Below are 22,343 nucleotides of genomic sequence, written 5' to 3'. Positions count from 1 at the left end.
AAAAGCAGGCCGACCAAACGGATCCCTCGTCTCCTCTTATACCATCTGGGCATCCGTGGACTGTGGCGGAGGTGGTGGCAGGATAGCCGCGTGACGGCGAGTTGTGAGTGGACGCCACAGGCCCATGAGGTGTGCCTAGTCGCAGGCGACCGCCCGCCAACCGCAGCGAGAGGGCGCTTGCAGCACAAGCCTCTGCGCACTGGAAATTTCCGCCCTCCCCCCACCACCACCACACTCTGAGAACTATTTTACGATTCTTACTATTGTCTCCCTTCCAACTTACCGACTTTCTGGACGGTGCAATAATACCTATGGAAGACAAGAATGTCCCTTCCGGTTCCGGGTCTGTTCTTCGTCGCCAGAACAGACAGGCCCAGCCGTTTAGTACGGTACCCAGTACGGTAGATGACCGAGACCGAGTCACCGCCGAGTCCACGCGACCCCTCCACCCCACCCCACCACCCACCGGAGATGCTACTCATCCGCGTGGTTTGTTCCTACGGCGCGCCCCCCCCTACATAGCTATCCGGGGTTTGCAAATCCCAACGAAACGGAGAGAAAAGAAAAGCGTGAAGAAAAAAAGAAGGGGAAAAAAAGGAAAGGCCGTAGAGGAGCAAGAGGAGCAAGACCTCGCCCACGTGCCTCCCCGACCGCGCGTGGTTCGAAAGTCGGATTCCCGATATTCACACCCGATTCTCAGCCCCGCGCTGGAAGGCTGAGCTCTCTCTTTCAGTTGTTTCTTTTTGGCCGTGGTGGTGGAAGTGGTGGTGGGGGGCTCCAGGCCTCCAATACCCACGCACGCGGCTGTACGCCTCGCACTCACAGGACGCACGGGGCTGAGCTGGTATCGGAGAGGAAAGTGGTACCACAGTTCCAGACTGTTTGGTCCCACGAACGTGTGCATTTTTTCGCACCTTGACACTGTGACTAGTGGGGGCCCTTCTGGGGTCTGGAATTTGGAGTCTGGACAGTGGAGGCTGCTCAGTGAACTGAACCGAACCGTGCTTGTAGGCGCTATCAATACCGCGACAGACGTGATATCGCCTCCACTGTTCAGACTTCATATTGCAGTGTCGAGTGTCTGCTGCAGTGTACGGCGCCTGCAGCGGATGCCGTAGTCGACTATGAGCGATGATTGGACACCGCGTATGTATAGATATATCAATATCAAGATCAAGATAGATATCTACGGTATGCGACGGCACTGCAATGATGCCTATGTATGTACAGTACCTACATAATGCGGCGTTGTGGCGTCGACGTTTGAGACTCGGAAAAAGAGGTTGGAGTTGAGTTTGAGCAGCGTCGCAGCGTCGCAGCTGGATCCTTGTTTGTGCGGCGAGGATGTTTGGATGGTGTGTGTGTGGTGTGTGTGGTGGGGGGACAGGATTAGAACGAGTAAGGTAGGTAGAGTAATATGCGCAAGGCGACAGCGACACTATGCATCACTCGCTCGACGACAGCCACAGTACCGATTAGGCAGGCCGAACAGTCCAAAAGCACGACTACCTCCTACGGAACAATGACCTTTTGCCAGAAAGCGCAGTACGTATACTTGCGTGCCTGTTTGATGCCGCGGTTCCCATCCAGTTCGTCACTGAACCCAACCGGCCGCCCGTTCCCCGTCTCGTCGATGGCACAGCCTTGTCACACCGAGTCACCGTTTCGTTTCATTTTGTCGGTGCGCTACTCGCCTCGACTCTAGCTTACCAGTCATCCACAATGTCGAGCACATTCCTACCTGGGTACGTAAGATGTCGAGAATGGCACCAATCTGTACTTGGAAGTTGTCACTCGACTGACTGCGCGGTGGCGCTTCGTTGCGCGCCATTGTTTTCCGGTAGTTACTCTACCGCACTATACGTAGTAAAGCCACATGAGAAACACTGTCGCGAAGTTCGAATACTATGGATCCGGTAGGTGATTATTCACTCACTGACATTGTCACTGTCGCTGTCACTCACGGACCTAAAGACTACAGACCACAGACTACTAACTACCTACTGACTCTTCGCCATAGTCTAGATAGGCTGCATGGGAAATAAAGCAGGAGGATCTCTCTCTCTACCTACTGACTACATACCACAGCCCACTAGCCAGTGACTACAGACCACAGGCTTAGTTAGCAGCCGCTTCGAGCAGCCTCCCTATTAGGCAGCATTGCGAACGGCTGCGAGGAATCCAGGCACTGCTCGCGTGAGTGACGAGTCCTAGTGGCGGCTGCCAGGTGATATTACGCCTCTTCCCCTTCCCGCTCCCTTCGCTCAGAATCACTCCTGTTGGATCCGCATGATCGATGGGTATTGCTTTTCAGCATTGGTCACTGATCAGCTCGTCCAGAGCGCAAGAGGTCGCTGCAGGCACCGAGCTTCCGAACCGGCCAGATACTCACCGGAGCACAGCCTGGGCGCGCCACATTCTATTGCATCGATCATCAGACATCACAGAATCCCAGTGGCAGCTGCCAGGTGCGATTCAGCCTCATTCCCTTCCCGCTCCCTTCCAGCTCCCTTCCCGCTCCCTTCGCTCCCGTTGGTTCGCATGATCGACAGGTATCATATTTCAGCACTCGTCACCGCTCAGCTCAGCTCGTTCAAAGCGCAAGAAGCCGCTGCAGCCTGCAGGCACCACCACGAGGCGGCTGAATCCTCACGGGCGAACGCCACACTCTAGTGGATCCATCATCCGAGGTCACTGTGGGTACCAGATAATGGGTATCTACAGTAATTTGTTACTCATGGCGCGGATTGGGGACATCGAGTGGAAGTTCGGACGCCCGCACACTCACTGGCGAATGTACATATGCGGTCACGCCGGATTCATGACGCGATGTTCGTGATCAGCCGGATCATCTTCTATGTACCTACCTTAGCTCGGTGAAGACGCGGCTGCGCACTCCCCTCGTGGGTCGTACTGACCGACTCACGATGGATCTTCCGAATGCCCTACGGAGATTGCAGATTGCAGATTGGATGTAGGCAAGTAACACACACACACATATTACAGATTTCACTAAAGTACATCCATACCAGATTCCCTCATGACTTCGCTCCACTAGTATCCCACAAAACAAAAACTATATACACCCCAGGTGTGCAGCAACGACACGTCCTTTCGCCATCATACCAATAAATACACGAACCCCATATGCCACCGTACGTGCGCTACCGCTACCGCGCCAACTCACTCCGTCTCGGTTCATCGCCCCACAGCTCCGCGGGCGGATACTGTTCGGCGGGCAACTCCGTCGACGCCGTGACCGGGCGGCCGCCCGCCTCCACGGGGCCCGGCGGCTTCATCGTATACGCCGGCGCCTCAGCAAGGTGGTCTGGCATTTTGTTGTACTCGACGTTCTGGGGCATGGCAGTTTCGTACGTGGGCGCGGATTGGGGCGGGGGGGAATGCTGCGATTTTCTTCGGCGGAGCCAGAAGAAGATGCCTGCGGCGATGGCGACGGCGGCGAGCCCGCCTACCACGCCGCCGGCGATTGCGCCCGTGTTGCTTTTTGATTCTGTGGTGGTGTTCGCGCCGGGGGTGGTGCTGGTGGTGGCGTCGGGGAGGTTGACCGGCGCCAGGTTGAACGCTGTCCCCAGGGACTCGTCGGTCCAGCCTACTTGTGGAGAGGTTGCGGTTGCATTGCCGGATTTACTGTGCCTGTTAGCATGTAGGAACAAGTCTCGGAGGTGGGGAGGACTCACTCTCCGCCGATAAGCTTGTATACGGTCTCGGGGATCTCGTAGGTGTTCACGGTGGGATCGAACGTATTCACGAACTCGAGGGTTGTCGTGTCAAAGATCTGAATGCCCATGCCGCCCTTGACGCAGTTGGTCCCCTCGATGGGTACATCATCGCTGGTGCCTGGAACGATGTATTCGGCGGGACCGATAGAGGCCGCTCCCGTGGCGAAACGGCCCTGTTGGCCGCCGACGATAAGCATTTGCCGGCTGTTATATGTCTGACCTGGTGGGGAACGGGGTAATATGAGCATTATTCACACACACACACACAAACACACTCGTCCATTCCGATTGCATCACTCACATCGATGACCACTCTTGGATCCACGGGGAACCTCCGAAAACGGCACTTTGATCCAGCGGAAGAAAGGCAGAGTCAAGATGTACATGTCGATGGGAGCGTCGAGGTTGTCCTCATAGTTCAGGCCACCCCAGACGTAGATCTGGGCACTCGAGCGATCGGGCGCGGTAGCGACGACGGCGCAAAAGTCCAGTCTCGGGTCCGGCATCGAGTCGAGGCCGCTGGTTTCCTGCGACATCCACGTCTTTGTCGCGACGTCGTAGAGTTGGACCATTCGGAAATCGAGCTGGTCTCAGTCAGAAATCGCCTGGAAAAATTACAACCCACTCCGGCCGAGAGACATACCCCTTCCTGGTCGACGCTCACGTTGGACGACGACGCACGAACCCCTCCCATCGCCAGCAACATCCCGCTCGAGCCGAACTCCTCCATCGCGACCAGAACGCCGTTCACGCGTCCCACCTTTGGCTGATCGGGACCCCTGACCGCCTCCCATTTACTGTTCCGCACGTCCCAAACCGTCATCAACTCGTAGAGTGATTGCTCGTACTTTCCGTCCGCATTAACGATGGCGCCGCCCAGGTAATACCCCATCCCGCGTCTCTCCATCACCGCCGAAGCTCCAATACCGGCCCTCTGCGGCTCGGTCTCGGTGAACAGCTGGCCGGCAACCCACTCCTTCCCAGAGTCAAGGCTCCACAGCCGGAATGTCTGGCCGGTGCGCCGCTTGCTGCCATAGTTGTTCCACCACTCGCGGGATGCGCCATACAGCGGTTGCGTGTACTCGAAGACGTGCGCGAAGCCCTGGAACTGGTACAATGTGTCCTTCCATGAAAACAGCATGCCCATTGAGAAGGTTGACTTGTCGGGTTTCGATATTGTCGTGTAGGGTGGCGCTTCCGTCGAGAATTCCCGTGTCAGGTCGAGGACCATGGTGAGATTACCTTCATCCCGTCAGCGATAAATAAAAATTAAGAAAGAAAACGAAAACAGAACATACTCGGTCCTTTGATGTAACCCTCCAACTCAGAAAAGCTGCCTCCATCCGCGTACAGCGAGTTGTTGTGAATCGCCGTATTCTGCCAGAACCTCTCGCACTTTGTATCGGCGATGCTGGGGATCGCGCGCATCGTCCCCGACGCCGTCGGCGCCGTCGAAGGAATCGTGGTCCTTGCCGAAACCGTGACCGTCGACCTCACCGAAGTCGTCGTCGTCGTAAATGAAGTCGAGCTTGTCGTAGTGGCCTGTCTCCGTTCCAGGGCGGCGGAAGCGGGCACTCCATAACAATCAGCGCCGCGCACCGAAAAGCCTACCAGCACCATCGCCATTGTCGTCGACCACCACGTGTGAATATGCATCTTGAAAACGAGCGTCGACTGCGGGAAAATCAATGCACAAGAGGAAAGGAAAAAAAGACACGAGGAAGGGGGGGAGGGGGGTGGGGGGGGGGGGGGGGGGGTCTCGGGAGGTTTTATGATACCGTGAAGATCCACGGAGAAGGTACATACTTCTCTGACCTACCTACTATAGCATCACGCTAATTTGCCTTATACTGCACTTCACTTCACTCGCCTTGCCTTGTTTCATGCGGCTAGTTGATCCCCTCCAGGCTTCCGCACTACGATCGCTGCGGAGCCTGACTCTGCCGACTCCCTACCGTACTCTACTCGACTCCATAGTAGATGTTGTAGGTGGCCAGCACGCAGCGGGCTTCTCCAATACCTACTGCCAGTGGCCATGGTTCAGCGCTTACGAGTGGCCAATGTCCAGTGGCCGATGGCTACCGACTCTATTTTCGTCGTCAATCGTCCGACTGCGGCGCAGTGGTAGAGTACTGTGGTAGTAGGAGCTGCGGTGCAGTCGGTACCATAGTACTGCAGATCTACTCGGAGAACTGCCTGTGTACTACATACCAACTTCCTACTACCAGTAGTGATTCCGGATAAAAATGCTGCGTAGGGTATTTACACTACCAGTCTACTTACTAGTAGTTATAGTACTACTGCGCTGCCGTTTTTCGTGAACGGTGATGTGAAGGATCAGGTGACGTGCAAGCGCGAGTGCAACTGTGCGAGAGGAACACCGCACCGAATATAGTGTCATTATTAGTACTAGTATTATTATCTACGGTCTCACTAACACGGAACCCCGAACCCCGAACCCCGACGCTCCGAGCTTCAGAGTCGTCTTATTATTCTCGTATTCCTAGACAATCCAATCCTGATTCGTCGGGTAGGTAGGTGGGTAGGTAGCTTGTTCGATACCCTATTGCTGGGTTCCGGACTCGGTACCCTACTTACCTAAACTATCCCGACCACCGCCGTTGGTATGTACCGGTATGGGTGGTGGCTTGCCTACTATATAGTAGGCCATCCTGGCGGACCGTCATACGTCGGGGGGTGGCCCGCCGCCTCCGCCGCCGCCGCCGTGTCTGAGATAAAGGAGACGACGTGAATCAACGACGTGGTTAGTTACTAGAGCACCAACCATATAGAACGGTAGTAGAAGATGATCATCGCCTACACATCTACCATATGTACCACTTGCCATTCCCCTCCGAACTCATTTCCCCGTCATGTTGAAATTTAAAGGGATGGAACGAGTAGAGTACCGTAGTTATCGGTACCACACGGGTGACCATGGTATAGCGCCGATACCTTCTATTATAGCAGAATAGCCTCCTCCGTTGCGACGGAAGAATACTACAGTAGATATCTACGGTGGTAGTACAATTCACGCACCCATCCGTTCTACTATGATACCTATCGGCAGAATCAAAAGGCCTGCAGTGTATTATACAATACACTGCACAATACACAGGCTTCCGGCAATTGCTGGAAACCTACCTACATATCTACCTCTTACCTACCGCACATCCGCGGCGACGGAACGGCATTCACGCATCACACGGAGTTATGTACACCGCATAAATATGTGCGCATAGTGAAGTGTTCCTTGAGCCTTCGAATTCACCCCTGCATGAGTTAGAGCACTCTAAAGAGCATGGGTGCACGGAGCGCATTTGTGGATGGATGAACGGATAGATCGTCGGAGGCTTGCCGAAACTTGCGAGTTCCGAGTCACGACTAGGAAGTCTATATAGGTAGTCCATTTATATCTCGACTCCAAGAAGCTGGGCAATGGGGGGCCTACATAGAGGATGGGGCTGTGCGGCTTGGAGCTCAGGGGCGAGTGATGGCCGGAGGAGCTGACTGCGTAGAGTACGAGGGAATCAACCGGCCGACCAGGGCTGAAGACGGGGCTGTGTTTAAGACGGTAAATGGCGGCTGAGAGGCTGGACGAACGTTACTACTATACATACCGATCATATTGGAGGTTTTGCCATTGACACTGCACGCAACAATTCATCGGGTCCTCAAACACAACCAGAACTGCTGTGGGGATTTTCCAAGCCAACTTCTACGCACAGACCGACCTCAAACTTCAAGGCCCTTCCCCGCCAAGGTTCCAAGGGGAGCACAGACCGACAAGCGAAAAAGCCACCGTCGGGAGGGATTGCGCCCTCCCCGCACGGACAGTACTGCGCCACACCTTTACAACTCTTTCTTCACAGCGATTTACTCGACCCGTACCATGGGCGATAGTATCATACCGCCTAACAGAACCATTCGTTCCTCCTCGCCTCGCTTCCTACACCATAAATATCCAGCAGTGTTGCTGTCGCAGTGCCACTTCCGCAGCCGTGCGCATGGCGGTTAACCTTCCGTGGTTCACTCATCCCATGAATCTATGATCGACTCGTGCGTGTGTGGGCATGGCGGTTATACCCCAAATAGATCCTGTCCGCCTCAGGGCTCAGGCTCACAATCATCATGAGCGACAGGTACTATGCCACCGAGAATAATCCTGTGTCTGATGCATACCTACTCTAGAATCGGTACTCTAGTCTATGGAGTCTATCCACCCGTCGTCTACTTCCTAAATCCGACCGTCTACTCCTTTCCTGGCCCATCCTCCTCGACGAGCGTCTTCTTCACCTCCTCCTTCTCCCTCTCCTCCGTCCACCTTGGGCGCGGCAGATCATACGCCTCAGTCGTGCGTCCGTACGCGACACCCCCGAGCCTACTGACCGGTCTGAGCACGCCGACATCCAGCGCCCCATTCTCGAGCAACGCATCCTCCCTGACATGAAACCAGACGCCCTCCACGATCACCATGGTCCCGGTCTTCTTGCCCGTCGTCCTACTGACCCACTCATGTTTCGCGACAACCTTGCCCTCGACACTAAACACGCTCTCCCTGACCCTAGCGGGCTTCACGACCACGGATTTCTCCTGTGTGAGCCCACTGAGCCTCCACTCGGAGACCCCCAGCGGCGCGTCGATCGCGCAGTAATTGGCCGCCTCGACAAAGTCCTCGCTGATGATATTGATCGTGCACTCGCCGGTCTCGAGTAGCTGCCGGCAGCTATCCTTTTCCGCGCCGGTGCCGGACGAGAAGCCGAGCGTGAAGATGGGCGGGTCGTGGTTCGCCAGCGATAGGTACGAGAACGGCGCGAGGTTCTCGGCGCCCGTGCTGCCCAGTGTGGAGACGAAGCCGATGGGTCGTGGAATTATCCCCGAGACGAGGAGCCGGTAGTTGTCACCGGCGGTACGCGTCGGTGAGTATGGGTCGATCGAGAGGGTGGCTGCGGTGGTGGGTGGAGAGGAAGCCCCACTGCCGATCTGCCAGCGCGGATTGGGCGCCGCAGTTTTGGTGATGTCTGCGGAGGCGCGGAAGGCCGGTAGGGCTTCGGGGCTTTTTCTGGGGGCGCGGGACATGGTGGGGTGAGTGGCGGTAGCTGTGGTGGTAATACGACGAGGAGTTATAAAGAAACGTGTGGCCGTGGTGACGCGGAGGGACATGCGGCGTGGTCCTGATGCCGATGTGGTGGGGACTTGAGCTTCGGTTAGATGCGGGGGGAGGGGGCAAGGACCGACGTCATTGATCCCTGGACTGGGTACTTGGTTACCTACTCCGCACGCGGCCTGGCAACGCGAAAAGGTATCCACAATTGCACGATGCTCTCGAGTTCACACAGTTGACAAGGCCAGCTGCTCGAAAAAGTCGCAGAAGAATGCAGAAAACAACATGGGTTATAACAGCTTCGAGCTCATCAAATTCTACTAATAACTAGTAGAGCACCTATGATGACCTGCAAGCTGTTATAATCCCCCCCCCCTTTTTTTTTGCATTCTTCCCCATTTCCTCTGTTCAGTGTGGTTGTTGTCTGCATTCTGTAGTTTGGACGGCGCGGAAGTTCGGACGGGAAACGTACAAACAGGAGATGCGTTGGAGAGAGAGAGTTAAGGAACAGGAGTCTCAATATTGTAACTATTGACGATCTGACTTGATGGAAAGGAAAGAACACGAGAGAGATGCAAGTCTTTATATCACCCATATCACCCATATCACCGATATATCACCCAATCAACAAAAGAAAGAACTTAGATAGGTGCGGTGAGTTGTGGCGTTTATTTCAACACATCCTTCCCCGCACACTCTATATCCCGCTTCTGGGTCTGCTCCCGGTCGAGACCGATCACCGAGTGCTCTCGTATGTCACTGGATAAACGTTTTGCCGAACGATTACTTTATGAAATAAGAAAAAATGAATTCATTTGCCAAACAGTATTTACTCCAACCAAAACAGCGCAAGGCCGATGCACGCAAAAAAACACAATATCTACAGCCAAAAAACAGTCCAAGGCCGGAACAACAAGAATCAGACAACGAGGGCCGCACTGGCACCCGTCACGACAGCCGGCGCACACTTAGTATCCGTAGCGTAGACCTCCATCTTATTCCAGAAGCAGCCCTCACGCTTGTACTTCTCCCAGCCCTGGTTCGCCTGCTCGAACGCGTCGTACCCGAACAACCAGTCACGGAACTCCTCGTCTCGCCACTTATTCGGGAACCCGGGGGCACGGCTGTCAGCGAGCAGGATGGCATCCCGCTGCTGCTGCAACTCGCCATCCTCGAGGTGGAACACGTCTCTGTGCTGGGTGCTGGCCTTGACGACCTTCTCGGTCCTGTTCTTCCGCAGCGTCTCGTACAGCTTCAGCACGTCGGGGATCTGTTCCTTGGCTTCGACCTTCGCTAGGAGGGCACCGATGACGGCGCCGTCCTCGACGGCCATGGCCGCGCCCTGGGCTAGATACGGCAGGGTGGCGTGGCAGGCGTCGCCGAGCAGCGTGAACCTCCCCGCGGGGTGCACCCACGTCTGCATTTCGCGGCTGTTCTGCAGGCGCCACTTGGACACGTCGTGCGACAGCGAGAGCAGCTTCTGCAGGCGCGGGTCCCACGTCGAGAAGAACGACGCGAGCTCGCCCGGGTCCGCGCGTGCGATGTTGACGTCCGCCGGGAGGTTGTCCGGGCAGCACAGCACGATGTTGTATACCTCGCCGCCTTTGAGCAGGTAGCACACCGCGTGCGCTCGAGGGCCCATCCAGACGTTGATTATGGGCTTGGAAGCGAGCTCGGCGAGCTCGGGGTCTGCCCGCATCAGCTCTGCTGAGATCAGGATGCGGTAGGCGAGGTCGCCGGTTAGGTATGGGGGGGAGGGGCCGCCGAGGAGGAGGGAGCGGAGGTTGCTCTTGAGGCCGTCGGCGCCGATGACGAGGTCTGCGGTCAGCACCTCGCCTGTGGAGAGGGTGATGGATGGCGCGTTGAAGTCGGCGGAGACGACGCGGGAGTTCAGCATCACCTTGACGCCGAGAGCGTGGCACTTGTCGACGAGGAGGTTGTGGTAGTCGGCTCGGTGGACGTTGCAGTACGGTGCGCCGTAGGCATCCATCGTCATTGGCACCAGTGGCTGCTCGCTCAGGAGGTTGCCGGTGGCGTAGCCGCGGAGACGGAAGGCGTGCGGTGAGACGGAGACTTTGTTGAATTCATCGACGAGGTCCCATTTGGCGAGGATGCGAGAGGCATTGGGTGGCACTTGGATTCCTGCACCGACCTGGGCGGGTGTCAGTAGATGATACGAACAGGGCCAAGTTGGAGATACATACCTCTGCGAGGTGGTGGGCCTGCTCGTATATCGTCACATTGTGGCCCGCCAGAGAGGTGCCGATTGCTGCTGCCAGGCCGCCGAGGCCCGCGCCGACGATGATGACATCGAGAGCCGGCATGTTATTCGTATGTTGATAATGGATGGGAAGGGGTCTTCTGTTCGATTGTGTTGTGGGGAGGTATGTAGTGTGTGAGGGAGTAGGGTAGGAGGTATTGAGCTGTGGGGTTGTCTGCTCTCTGTGGTACAGTAGAAATTGAAGTCGCTAGCACAGGCGGCCGAGAGTCTTTATGAACACTTTCTGCCCATCACGAGAGCTTCTTCTTCGTAGGAGCTCATTGACAAAGTTATTCCGTCGCAGCCACACAAAGCCTCAAGGCCACCACTGACACCGACGGAGGCGTTCCTTCCGCACGGTCTTCCCCACAGCTTACCGAATTTATTTTTCCGCGAGTGAGTACGGTGCGACTCTGGCAGTGCGAAGCCACCCCGGTTCTGGGGTTTCTCCATCGCCACGAGGCACACCGGAGAATGCACGCGGGATGCCTGCAAGCCTAGGTCTTCTAGCCCCGACGAATTGTGGGGGAGGCGACGGGATGCGGAATGCGCCAAGAGAAAGAGGCAACGACACACGCAAGTCGATGCCTACTCGATGCCGCTCCGCCGACTTTGCCGCCCCACGAGGGCAGGAAGTAACGAGCGGCAACGAGCGGGCGGGCGGACACTGATCTTGCGAATGTCCTGCTGCAGACACCTGGTGATACCGTTACGTATGGTTGCTCATGGTCACCTCAAGGCAACACGGTCGGTACTTGGAGTCGCACATTTATTTGGCTGACACCGCGAGTGACTGATTTGTGCACAACGACAATGCGATCGAGTTCAGGCTTCAGCGTCACGGGCTATTCTCGGAACAAGTAATTCTTCGCAGTTTCGATTTTGTCCCCGTTTGCTGTGTTCAGTCGAATGGCGATCTAGAGCACGCGAGCTTGGAAGGCGACCAGTTGCGGGGGCCATAAACACTCATGATCGCTCACTCTTATTTCTGCTTTGGGCAGTAGCAGGGACACTAGCACACTTGTAGTAATTTGTGGGCTCTATTCGTACAGAAAGGTGCTCGAAGGCCCGCCTTGGGGTGCCATTATTGAACGAGCTCTTTTGTCTTTCCAAAGGCCATGTACATAGCCGAGTAACAGTTGGCCGGGCACGGAGTAGGCATTTTTTTCACTCCGACCATGTACGGGTCGATGCCCATCCCTAGTCTCCGGCTCGCTCGCTCGGAGTTTGCCGCGTTCGCTTAGTACCGCCCACATCGCGCCGCAATTGTTCCGCCAATCGCAGGGCTGCAATTTGCTCTATATCCGCCTCCATGCCTGCTCGAACACCCGTGCTCTAAAACATACCCCGCAATATGTGTTGATCGCTCCCCCACAAACATCTGCCATCATGAGTGTACGGTGCTGAGTACATGCGAGACCGTGTGAGGCAGCCGCTGCGGGATTACTATATCCGGGCTGCGGAACGCGCGGATATAGAGGCCCGTTCAAAACCGGAAAACCGAGCATAAAACGTTCGTGGCTGCACTGGCCATTGCAACCGCATCATCATCACCATCATCTCAGCACGCACTCCTCACCCCGCCCTACTACCGCTTACTCCCCCTCGCAACCATTTCTCCCCCGCAAGCCCGTCTCAAGGCCGTACTCGCCGCAATGGATCCCAGCCAGGTCAAGATTCCGCCGATGAAGGACCTCACGGCCGACAACATCACCGAGAACACCATCATCATCAACTCGCAGGGCCCTGATAGGCGTCTGCAGTACCTGCTCGAGCGTCTCGTTACGCATCTCCATGACTTTGCCCGCGAGACCCGCCTCACCACTGAGGAGTGGATGGCCGGAATCATGTTCCTCACTGCCGTCGGACAGATCTGCTCGGATACTAGACAGGTACCACTCCTGCCCCGCACTCCCCGCCTACTCAATTGGAGACATCCCGCTAACCGCACCACCTCAGGAATTCATTCTCCTCTCGGACGTCCTCGGCCTATCCACGCTCGTCGAGAACATCAATCACCCCAAGCCGGCAAACGCAACGGAGGGCACCGTTCTCGGCCCGTTCCACACGGAAGACGCGCACGAGTTCGCACACGGGGACAGCATCTGCAGCGACGGCAAAGGTGAAGCCTGTCTCGTACGCTGCACGTTGAAGGACACCACCGGCGCGCCGATCGCCAACGCCTCCGTCGACATCTGGGAGACGGACGAGACGGGCCACTACGATACGCAGTACGCCGATAGGTCGTTCCCGGACTGCCGCGGGATCCTCAAAACGGATGATGAGGGCAACTTCTGGTTCCGCGCCATCCGCCCGGTCCCCTACCCGATCCCCCATGATGGCCCTGTGGGCAAGATGCTCGAGATGGTACATAGACATCCATACAGGCCGAGTCATATGCACTTCATGATCATCGCGAAGGGCTACGATACCCTGGTGACGTAAGTCACAACACCCCATTCCCCCCCGTCCCCGAGTCACACACACACTGACCCCCCCCCGCCTATCTAGCTCACTGTACATCCGCGGCGACCCGTACGAGACGTCGGACGCGGTGTTTGGCGTGAAGTCGTCGCTGATCATCGACGTGGGCAAGGTTGAGGACCCGGCGGTGGCGGAGAAGTACGGCGTCGATGCCAACGACTGGGCAATCAACTACGACTTTGTCCTCGTTAGCGATAAGGAGGCTAGGGAGCTTAAGCTTAAGAACGCCCAGGAGGCGCTGAAGGCTCTCGGAAGTACCGCGCAGGTGCTGAATGGGCTGCCGGTGGCGGATTTGGATTAGGCATGGGATGAGGGTGCGGTTTTTGCTGGTTTGGTTTGGTTTGGATGGGATTTGTTTGTACTGTTATGCTCTGAGCAGGGAATGAATTGCGCGGGTTTCGCATTCATACATTGGTTCGCCCGCGGCAGATGAGATGACTCTACCGTGAAATCCCGACCAGTCGTGACAAAGCAGAAGTTGAGCTGCGTGGAACTCACAGACAGCTGCTTTACATCGCCGTGTTTCACTTGTGTATGTGTGCAGATGAGCATTCCGCTCACACACTGTATATCCTCCATCTTATCAACTTCAGATCTACCTAGTGCCTGCAAATAACGTCGTCTGAACCCCTCTCTGTAGTATTCACATTATGCCCTCCTGGGGAGACGACGGGACATTTGATGCATCAGACCGATATTTGACTACATATCTGTTCACCGCCCAGTAGAAATGCCATTCCCAGCCGGCTCTCTATAGTAAAGTCAAACCATCGCGTACACACAGCCTCGCTATGCATTCCGTCCCCTCACTTACATCTATATCAAAACAACAATCAACTTGTCCTATCCTACAAACCCCCCACCCTCCCCCCCTCCGTCTAGCCCACAACCTTCCCCCCCAACACCACCGCCTCCGCATTCATCAGCCTCTTCCCCTCCTCTATCGCGCCTCCCTTACACCTCTCAACCCTCTGTGGCAGCGGCCTATACACATGCAACGCCGCATTCAACAGCAAACTAAACCCAGCAGAACTCATCCAATACAACACGAGCGCGGCGGGGGCCTGCACCGCCACCAGCCCCATAACCATCGTGAGCACACCGAGCGAATTCCTGAACACGCGCTGCCGTGCCGTCGTCGGCGGCGGGCCAGTGTAGCTCTGTAGCAGGTGGTTCCCCGCGAGCGCGCCAAAAAACAGCAGCGGCAGCGTGAGCGTGGGATCCGGCAGCGTCAGGTCCAGCGCGAACGGCAGGCCCTCGCTCAGCAGGCCCTGAGGCGCTGGGGCGGGCGGGGTGAGCCCGCCCAGCGCGGTAACGATCCAGTCGGCGGTTTTCTCGACGACCTCGGCAGAGGTCTCGTCGGTGGCGTGGTGACCCGGCAGCAGCGCGCGTAATGTAGCGGACATGCCGACCCACACGGGCAGCTGCAGCAAGGGGAGGTAGAGTTTCCAGCGCTGGCATCCCCAGCGCGCCCACATCTCTTTGCGGACGGTGGCGGCGTGCTGGCGCACGTGCTTCTCCCACTCCCGCGGGTCCGAGGTCTTCGCGTACGCTTTTGCGAGCTGGTGGGTGCGCGCTTCTTGGAGGGGGGAGAGCGTGATGATCTTCGATGTGACCGTGCGCGTGTATAGGGTGAGGGGGACTAGGGCCAGGCGGAGGGTGAATGCGCTGAGTGGGATTATGAACGCCCATGGCAGGCCGCTGCTGCTGTGTAGTGTCGTTAGGACGGTGGTCGTGGCGTCGAGGAAGGTGGAGCGTGAGGGGGAGGCGCGGAAGCCGCGGTGGAGGCGGGGACGGAGCGGGTGCAGCAGCGGTGGCCGCAGCAGCAGACGCGGGGCGGCGGAGAACGACATTGCGGCGTGGGAGGCCGATTGAATCGCGGGGCTGTCAAGGTGGGGTGACGCGGAGGAGCGGTGGGGCTCTGCGGGTAGCTATGGCTAGTTGGCGTGCGTTAGGGATGCCGGATCACCATCTGGAGCGGGGCACGTACCGTAATTCAGCCTTAACCCTCGTGAGTCGAATTGGAAAGGGTGCAACAGGAACGAGCACTCTCAGGAATAAAGAGCGTGTCTGAATGAGCATATAGTGATCCAACGAAGTCACACACAACGAATGAAGAAAGCTGTATCGGAACACGTTTGCGCATCTAGACGGGCCGATGACAACCATTATGCATACAGTGGTAAACAACTAGGGCTGACCGGTATGGAGGCAATACCAGAGCCAGGCGGCAGTAGAATGATTGGAGGCAATCCAAAAAAAGCGGAATCTTTACGGCCAAAAAATCATTATACTGAGAAAAGTAATGCGCATTGCCACGTCGGTACCGATAGATGTGAATCATCCTGTTGTTTGATTTTGGTCGCGCTATGGCAGCATGCTGGCATGTATTCAAATGAATGCGTCTTCGTACAACTCCCGTAACCTTACTAGACCAATACAGCATCAACTAGAATTTTCTACTCGTCAAAACACAGTATTACGTGCTATGCGCAGTCAATGGATATGAGCATCAGATCGATCTCGGTATTTCATATGAGTATAGTATTGAGGATGAATATTAATTTTAGATCACTACGGTGCCGGTTTGTATGCAGTGATTCAGTGTGTCTCGCATTGAACTTCTATCTAGTATTCTATCTACTTCATTCACTATTTAATGTTCTTTCTACTCACACGGCCGAAAACCCCCCACCTCCTCGCCCTTTGAATAGTTGCTTATGATCGAGGTTTCGTGGGGGCCCTAAATGTGAAGATGCAGCTTTGGCCGCCTGCGCTGTGGCTGCCTGCGCTGTGGCTACCTGCGCGGGCATCTCCAGCCTCCAGGGCGAATCCAGTGCTGTATTCACATTAGCGAGAGGGGCATCTCCACGGCAGCGAGAGGGTCCATCTCCAGGGCGGATCCAGTACTGCTCCGTTGCAGCAAGAGGGACCATTTCCATGTCAGCAAGAGAGGCAGCTCCATGGCAGCGAGAGGGCCATCTCCAGCCTCCAGGGCGAATCCAGTGCTGCATCCGCAACGAGTATTAGCAGTAGGAAGGAGACGGTACTCACAGTGTAGCTAGCGCTCTATCCGCGGCGGGTCCAGCGGGACTTGAAGCACGGTAATTAGCAGGGCAAATAGCAACAGTAGAGAGAGGGGGGGAGAGGGAGGGGGTATTCACTGCCCAGTCAATGCTGCATCCGCGGCGGGTTGTGGTGGAGCTGTCAGCGAGAGGAGGAGCTGTCAGTGAGGCGGATTTGTCACCGTGAGGAAGTGATGGAGGAGCTGTCAGCGAGATGGAGGAGCTGTTAATGAGGAGGACTTGTCAGCGAAAGGAGGTAGTAGAGGAGCTGTCTGTGAGGGGGGGCGTGATGAAGGAGCTGTCCGTGAGATGGAGGAGTTGTCAGCGAGATGGAGGATTTGTTAGCGAAGGGAAGCTGAGGGAGGGATGGTGTGAGAGGAGGAGTTGTCATCGCGAGGAAGTGATGGAGTAGCTGTCTATGGCATGATCGGCGGTGACTCCTGTATGTAGCAGTAGGAGGAGACGGTATCCTAATTCTATGCAGCAGTTATCATACCCGAGCATTTGCCTTTATGTTGGTACTCGTAAAGAATGAATGCTGTAACCATTCGTACGGTGCCGTACCTAATACCTAGTATGTCGAGAAAACGGCATTCTAAAGAATGCCGCATGTAGTTTCGCTGCCTAGCATTATGATAGCCATCGCACTACGGAGGGTAAATGATGTAAATGCAGCATTTAGACCGGCTCCCGCAGTCATAAAATCAGGCATTTATCACCAGCATTTCAGACAAATGTGCATTGTAAAACCGGTACAGAGTGTTACAAATACGGCAGCGCGACAGGATTTCGGGCATGACGCATTCATATGAATCTGCATTACATTGGGTGCTAAATTCTATCACGGTACTGAAGCAACATGGAAATTGCACAATTCAAGTTGCACTCTGGTCCCGAGCAGCCCATATTTTTTACTACTGTATATACATACCAAGAATGCGGGCCGTAGTTAGTGGGCACTGGGAAGGACGACGAAAGCCGACTGGGCCCGAATCGCCTCCGGAGTCCGCCCAGCCGTATCATACCACTATAGTTCCGATGCCGGACCATCAGCCTGGCCTGGCCGTGCTATCCTGGCAGTGCTATCCTGGCAGTGCTACCCAGGTAGCCGGTGGCTGGTGGCTGCCGACAAGTAGATCACCAAAAATCACGATAATTCACCCGCCTACATCCGCCTCAAAGTTCATCGGGACGCTGACCATCGACCAGAGCTGTCACCACATCCCCACGAAAAAAGCAGCCAACGAAGGCTTAGTATGCATACCGCGCACAGACTACAGCGAATAAGTAATAATCTCTATGAAAAAAAACGACACGAATCGAACACACTCACTCACAGCTGGCTGGGTATTGACAGACAAGACAAGACAGACAGACAAAACGCACATACCAGAAGCACTACCAGAAGCACCAGTGACACAACCAAAAAAAACCTGGTAACCGAAAATAAAAACAAAACAAAAACCCTTTATGAACCGGAAACAAGTAGATGCGAGAGAACATACGGAGAACCACCAGCCAGCAGACAGGGAACGAAAAATGGGGTACCGATAAGAACAGAGACAAGAAAAACAAATCGCACATCGCACACTTCACATCGCAAACCACAATCAACCACGACTACTCCTAGTACACCCGCACCACCTGTCCATCACCCGTATCGCTATGCCACCCATCGTCACCCCAAACCGGAGCCCTGCTTCCATCGTAGCTGTTGCGATGACTGCTCATGGCAATACCTCCACTGACACTACCGCCATCTTCGTACTCGCCTCCGCTGGCGTCTAAGCCGTTATCGTTGTCGTATTCGTCGGCGCCTGCGCCCCCGTCGACACCCCAGCTCATGGTGGCCAGATCCGGATACTGTTCCAGCAGTGCGACGGGGAACGATATGTTCATGGCGGCAGTATCCATCATCGAGCCGTCGGGGGCCGAGGAGACATGGCCCATGAGGCCCATGACACCCTGCTGCATCTGCATGCGTTGTCGCTCGGCCGTCTCTTCGTCCAACAGCGGGCGAATGCACACCCTACCGGCCTCGGATCTAAAGTGGCGTCCCAGAGCATCGGCCCTCGCGAACCTCCTCCCGCAACCCCAGTTGCCGCCCGCCTTGAGATTTCCGCGGCACACAAACTTCTTTTCGCCCGAGTGGAGGCCTTCGTGCCGTTTCCGATCGTGCTGGCGTGCGAAAGCCTTGCCACATATGGTACACACGAAAGGCCGCTCATCTGTGTGAGTGCGCAGGTGCGAGCGAAGATTGTAGGCTCGCGTGAACCGCTTGGGACACAGGTTGCACTGGAACGTGGCGGGATGCTTCTGCACACGTTTACTGTCCCCGGCGGTCGATCCTGGGCGGTTGGGATGCGCCAGTTCCAAGATGTAATCGCGGTTCGGCACCGAATTGGTCGAAGATCGTCGCGACATCTTGGTGGATGAGGTGCTCGTGGGCCGCTGGGCATCCGACGGGCTCAAAGAGTTCTGCCTGGACCGACCCCGCACCGGGCTGTTTCCTCGCGACCCGGGCTGTGAGTTCACAGGCCGCGTGATAGGTCCGCCGGATCCGTTCGCATAAGGATCGGATTTGGATCTCGGTCTCGATCTGGGGCCTATACGGTTTCATATCGTCAGCACGAAAACAGCATTCGGATTCGTTACATCTTCCTCCCCGTCATCTCGGTGCACACATACTCTTGGGGGGTGGTCTCAGAGCCTGGTCGTCGGGCTGCATTCCAGGCTTTCCAGGGAACGTTGGTTGCCGCTGGGGTGGTGCAAACGAGACGCTGATCTGAGGAGCGAGGTGCTCCTCGTGGATTCCCAACCCGCCAGGTATTCCAAGCCCAGCGCCATGTCCGGCTGGGGGTGGTGGCCCCATCATGCCTTGCATCGACGGTACGAGCCCGAGCGAACGGTTATCCTGTGGCGGTAGGTAGGGACTGTTGGCGGCGCTGTGGTAGCCCGGAGTGGCACTCAACCCCGGGGACGGCTCACGCTCCGACAGCGAAAACGTATCCATCCCGAAAGCGTCGCCGCCTGGCGCGTTCAGCAGATCCTGCATCGAACCACCCGTGTACTGGGCTTCCAGCAGCGGCGAAGATGACTCGCCGAATTCCTGGTTGCCGAGGTACGGACTCGGTGCGGCTGACGAGATGTCCGAGTACTCACTTGGCGCCCTGCGATGGTGCCACGAGTCCGACTCGGCAAACACGGTCTCCCACTCGTAGCCGCCGGTGCTCGAAGGCTGGGTGGACGAGGATAGATAGGCCTGTTGATGGCCCGGAGAATCGTGGTCGCTCGGCTCGACCTGATGCGACGGCGTACGCTGATGATGCGACGAAGGATTATTGTTGCTGTCCATCAAGGAGAGTTCGGCAGGATTGATGCTTGCGCCAGAAGTTGGTAGATTTCTGTAGCCAAAGTCCTCGGGCGCAGAATAGAGCGGGTAGTCGTCGAATTGATGCGTCGGACGGTTGTTGTGCTGCTGCTGTTGTTGCTGTTGTTGCTGTTCCTGTGGAAGATCGGCGAATCGCGGGTCATACTGAGGCGGCGACAGCGAACCGTACGCCCGAGAGCCATAGCCTTGATCGGGCTGCGGAAACTGGTGGTGATTTAGTGAGTTGCGATGGCTTCCCGGCTGGGACGCGCCGTCTTCGATTTGCCCCGAAGTGTCCATTTCGGGAGGGGGAAAGGGCTTAGTCGATGCGAGTCGAGGGTGAGTTCGCAATGCGGAGTTCGGTTCGAGGTCCGTAAGCGGGGGAATTCAGCGACCGAACTCGGGGAGTCGGCTTGGGATGTATGGTCGCGACAGAGGTCGCGAAGTAAGAATTAGGGTTATCGTGGTTGTTCCGGTCGGGCGAAGGTGTATGGGGGGTGGAAGGCTTGGGGGGGGGCGGGGAGAAGAGGTGGAATGGGAGGAAGCTCTTGGGTTCAGCGGGGTAGCGGGTCCAAATAAAGCAGCAGCGGTGTGGGTGTGGGGGGGGGGGGGGGGGGGGGGGAAGGAGGGTGGAGGATTTTAGGCAGGAAGCTGTAACTAGAACTAGATGGAAATCCCTGCAACTCTCACTTGATCTGCGCCTATGATGCCTGTTTGCGATGGAGATGAAGAGGGAAACCAAAGGCGGGCACGTAAGAAAGAAATAAGAAAGAGAGAAAGATGATAGAAGGGCGCAAGAGGTGCCGGGCTGCGGCGGCAGTTAACTATCGACGCAAGCGAAAGGCAAGGTGATGTGGACGATAGCTTAAACTGGCCGAGTATCTATTCGCGGCACGCAAAACGTGATCAGCAAGGCGGCGCCTCACAAGGCTCACGAGGAGCATCGGACCTGACAGGGCGACTACGGGGGTGGGGGAGGGCGGAGTGGGGATTGGAGGGAGGGGTAAACGGGAAGAGGGATCATTCACATGTTGAACATGAACGGTGCAAGTATAGTTACGTACCGGAATCTGCGTGGTAGGTGACAACTGGATCGCGCTTGCTCGATGAGGAGGAGGATGATGAAGAAGATGATGCTGATGATGCTGATTATGATGATGCTGCTGCTTCTGGTGATGATGATGAATATGGTATGGTATGATGGTATGGTGTGGTGTGGTGCAGTACCGGCTGGCGGAGGGAAGGGAAGGTAAAGTGGAAGGAGGGGGGGCCGAGTGGAAGGGACCAAATGTAGGGCGAATGGATGCAGAAGGTGTCTGGTTTTGTATGTAACAGAGAGTTGTCGCGGGGTTATTCGACGCCTGGTTGTTTTGGCCAGGAAGGAGGGGGGAGGGGGTAGGTTGGTGAGTTGGCCAATCAGATGGGTTGGCCAAGGCTCTTCTCAGGTCCCGCCGGGGTTGTTGCTGGTAATGAGGTGAGCGAGGGGAAGGGGGAACGGCGGATGGACAGGCGAGGTCTGTGGCGAGATACGGGGGGGAGTGGGAGGAGGAGCGTTGTGAGATTCTCGAGTCCGCTCTCGTGATGGGTCTGAAGTCGGTCCGTTCAGTGTAGGACTGGCCACGATCATAAAAAGACCGACCGACGCACCACTCAAAGAGGGTCCGCTCAAACTATTCGCAGATCCCCGGGAGCAGCAAGTGCTTGTTCTCTTCCCAAGTTACCTGTTACCACACTCGGTGAGTAGATCTTCGTCCCGCTGGCAGAGTAGCTTGTATCGCCGTGGGGGGGATGCCGCCGAGCGGGGTCACTAGGGAACAATACGAAACACCTCTGGAGTCTGCACGGCGGGAGAGATGAATATCATTGTGCACCGAGAAATGGCCTTCTCTCCCTTACTTGCGAGAAAGTTTCCGTGTCGCTGAGGAAATGTCTCGAAGAATCCCCAGACGAGGCTGGCGGTAGGGCTACTAACCAGTGGCTAAGGGCCCGCTCTCAGCCTCGGCCGACCGGGCCGATCTCGCCAGTCTCGCCGGGCACTGAAGCTCGTCCAAGTTCCAAGTTCCGAGAACCGAACGCACCACCGACAAGCCGAACGGTGCGTGACATCGCCGAGCAAGCAGGAAATCTACACGCCGAGAAAAGACCAGTCCAACCTGTATGGTTTCTTGAATCTTGATTCGCATTCGTCCCTGCAGATTTATCCTGGGTAGATGGTAGAAGTATTTTACCCCCTCCTCCGTCTCCGTCCCATACACACTCTACCCGGAGCAAAAGCTTGATTCCGCCTTTTGCCTCACAAGCCACAAGTTACAAGTTACAA

General features: G+C 56.2%; 6 protein-coding genes across 6 annotated transcripts; 1 reads left to right on the top strand and 5 right to left on the bottom strand.

Annotated features, from left to right (window-relative positions):
* Positions 1-3,170: 3,170 nt before the first annotated feature.
* Positions 3,171-5,366, bottom strand: BZA05DRAFT_441901 (uncharacterized protein; the record flags this gene model as incomplete). Its single annotated transcript, XM_051486702.1, has 5 exons — positions 3,171-3,648; positions 3,699-3,960; positions 4,042-4,324; positions 4,384-4,982; positions 5,039-5,366. The coding sequence occupies 5 exons, from the start codon at positions 5,364-5,366 to the stop codon at positions 3,171-3,173; spliced, it is 1,950 nt and encodes a 649-aa protein (XP_051343240.1).
* A 2,625-nt stretch (positions 5,367-7,991) lies between these two features.
* On the bottom strand, positions 7,992-8,819 carry BZA05DRAFT_331810 (uncharacterized protein; the record flags this gene model as incomplete). The annotated part of the gene is made up of 1 exon (XM_051480608.1): positions 7,992-8,819. One exon carries the CDS (start codon positions 8,817-8,819, stop codon positions 7,992-7,994), a length of 828 nt encoding a protein of 275 aa, XP_051343239.1.
* A 761-nt stretch (positions 8,820-9,580) lies between these two features.
* On the bottom strand, positions 9,581-11,399 carry BZA05DRAFT_460566 (uncharacterized protein; the record flags this gene model as incomplete). The annotated part of the gene is made up of 3 exons (XM_051487663.1): positions 11,049-11,399; positions 9,862-10,996; positions 9,581-9,603 (listed from the first exon to the last, which is right to left on the bottom strand). The coding sequence occupies exons 1-3, from the start codon at positions 11,166-11,168 to the stop codon at positions 9,581-9,583; spliced, it is 1,278 nt and encodes a 425-aa protein (XP_051343238.1). The 5' UTR covers positions 11,169-11,399.
* Positions 11,400-12,389: 990 nt separating this feature from the next.
* BZA05DRAFT_368655 (putative catechol dioxygenase) lies at positions 12,390-14,025 on the top strand. Its single transcript, XM_051481591.1, has 3 exons — positions 12,390-12,996; positions 13,064-13,545; positions 13,616-14,025. Exons 1-3 carry the CDS (start codon positions 12,760-12,762, stop codon positions 13,887-13,889), a joined length of 993 nt encoding a protein of 330 aa, XP_051343237.1. The 5' UTR covers positions 12,390-12,759; the 3' UTR covers positions 13,890-14,025.
* A 441-nt stretch (positions 14,026-14,466) lies between these two features.
* On the bottom strand, positions 14,467-15,687 carry BZA05DRAFT_368652 (60Kd inner membrane protein-domain-containing protein; the record flags this gene model as incomplete). Its single annotated transcript, XM_051481590.1, has 2 exons — positions 15,579-15,687; positions 14,467-15,525 (listed from the first exon to the last, which is right to left on the bottom strand). Exon 2 carries the CDS (start codon positions 15,439-15,441, stop codon positions 14,467-14,469), a length of 975 nt encoding a protein of 324 aa, XP_051343236.1. The 5' UTR covers positions 15,442-15,525; positions 15,579-15,687.
* A 2,106-nt stretch (positions 15,688-17,793) lies between these two features.
* On the bottom strand, positions 17,794-20,625 carry BZA05DRAFT_348511 (uncharacterized protein). Its single transcript, XM_051481234.1, has 2 exons — positions 19,342-20,625; positions 17,794-19,259 (listed from the first exon to the last, which is right to left on the bottom strand). Exons 1-2 carry the CDS (start codon positions 20,321-20,323, stop codon positions 18,280-18,282), a joined length of 1,962 nt encoding a protein of 653 aa, XP_051343235.1. The 5' UTR covers positions 20,324-20,625; the 3' UTR covers positions 17,794-18,279.
* Between the last annotated feature and the right edge of the window lie 1,718 nt (positions 20,626-22,343).

Source organism: Tricharina praecox (genome assembly GCF_024521635.1).
Source record: "Tricharina praecox strain CBS 144465 chromosome Unknown BZA05scaffold_3, whole genome shotgun sequence".
In the NCBI taxonomy this organism is placed as follows: Eukaryota; Fungi; Ascomycota; class Pezizomycetes; order Pezizales; family Pyronemataceae; genus Tricharina; species Tricharina praecox.
The sequence above is the reverse complement of the archived record's forward strand: the minus strand, read 5'-3'. Positions and strand labels throughout refer to the sequence as shown.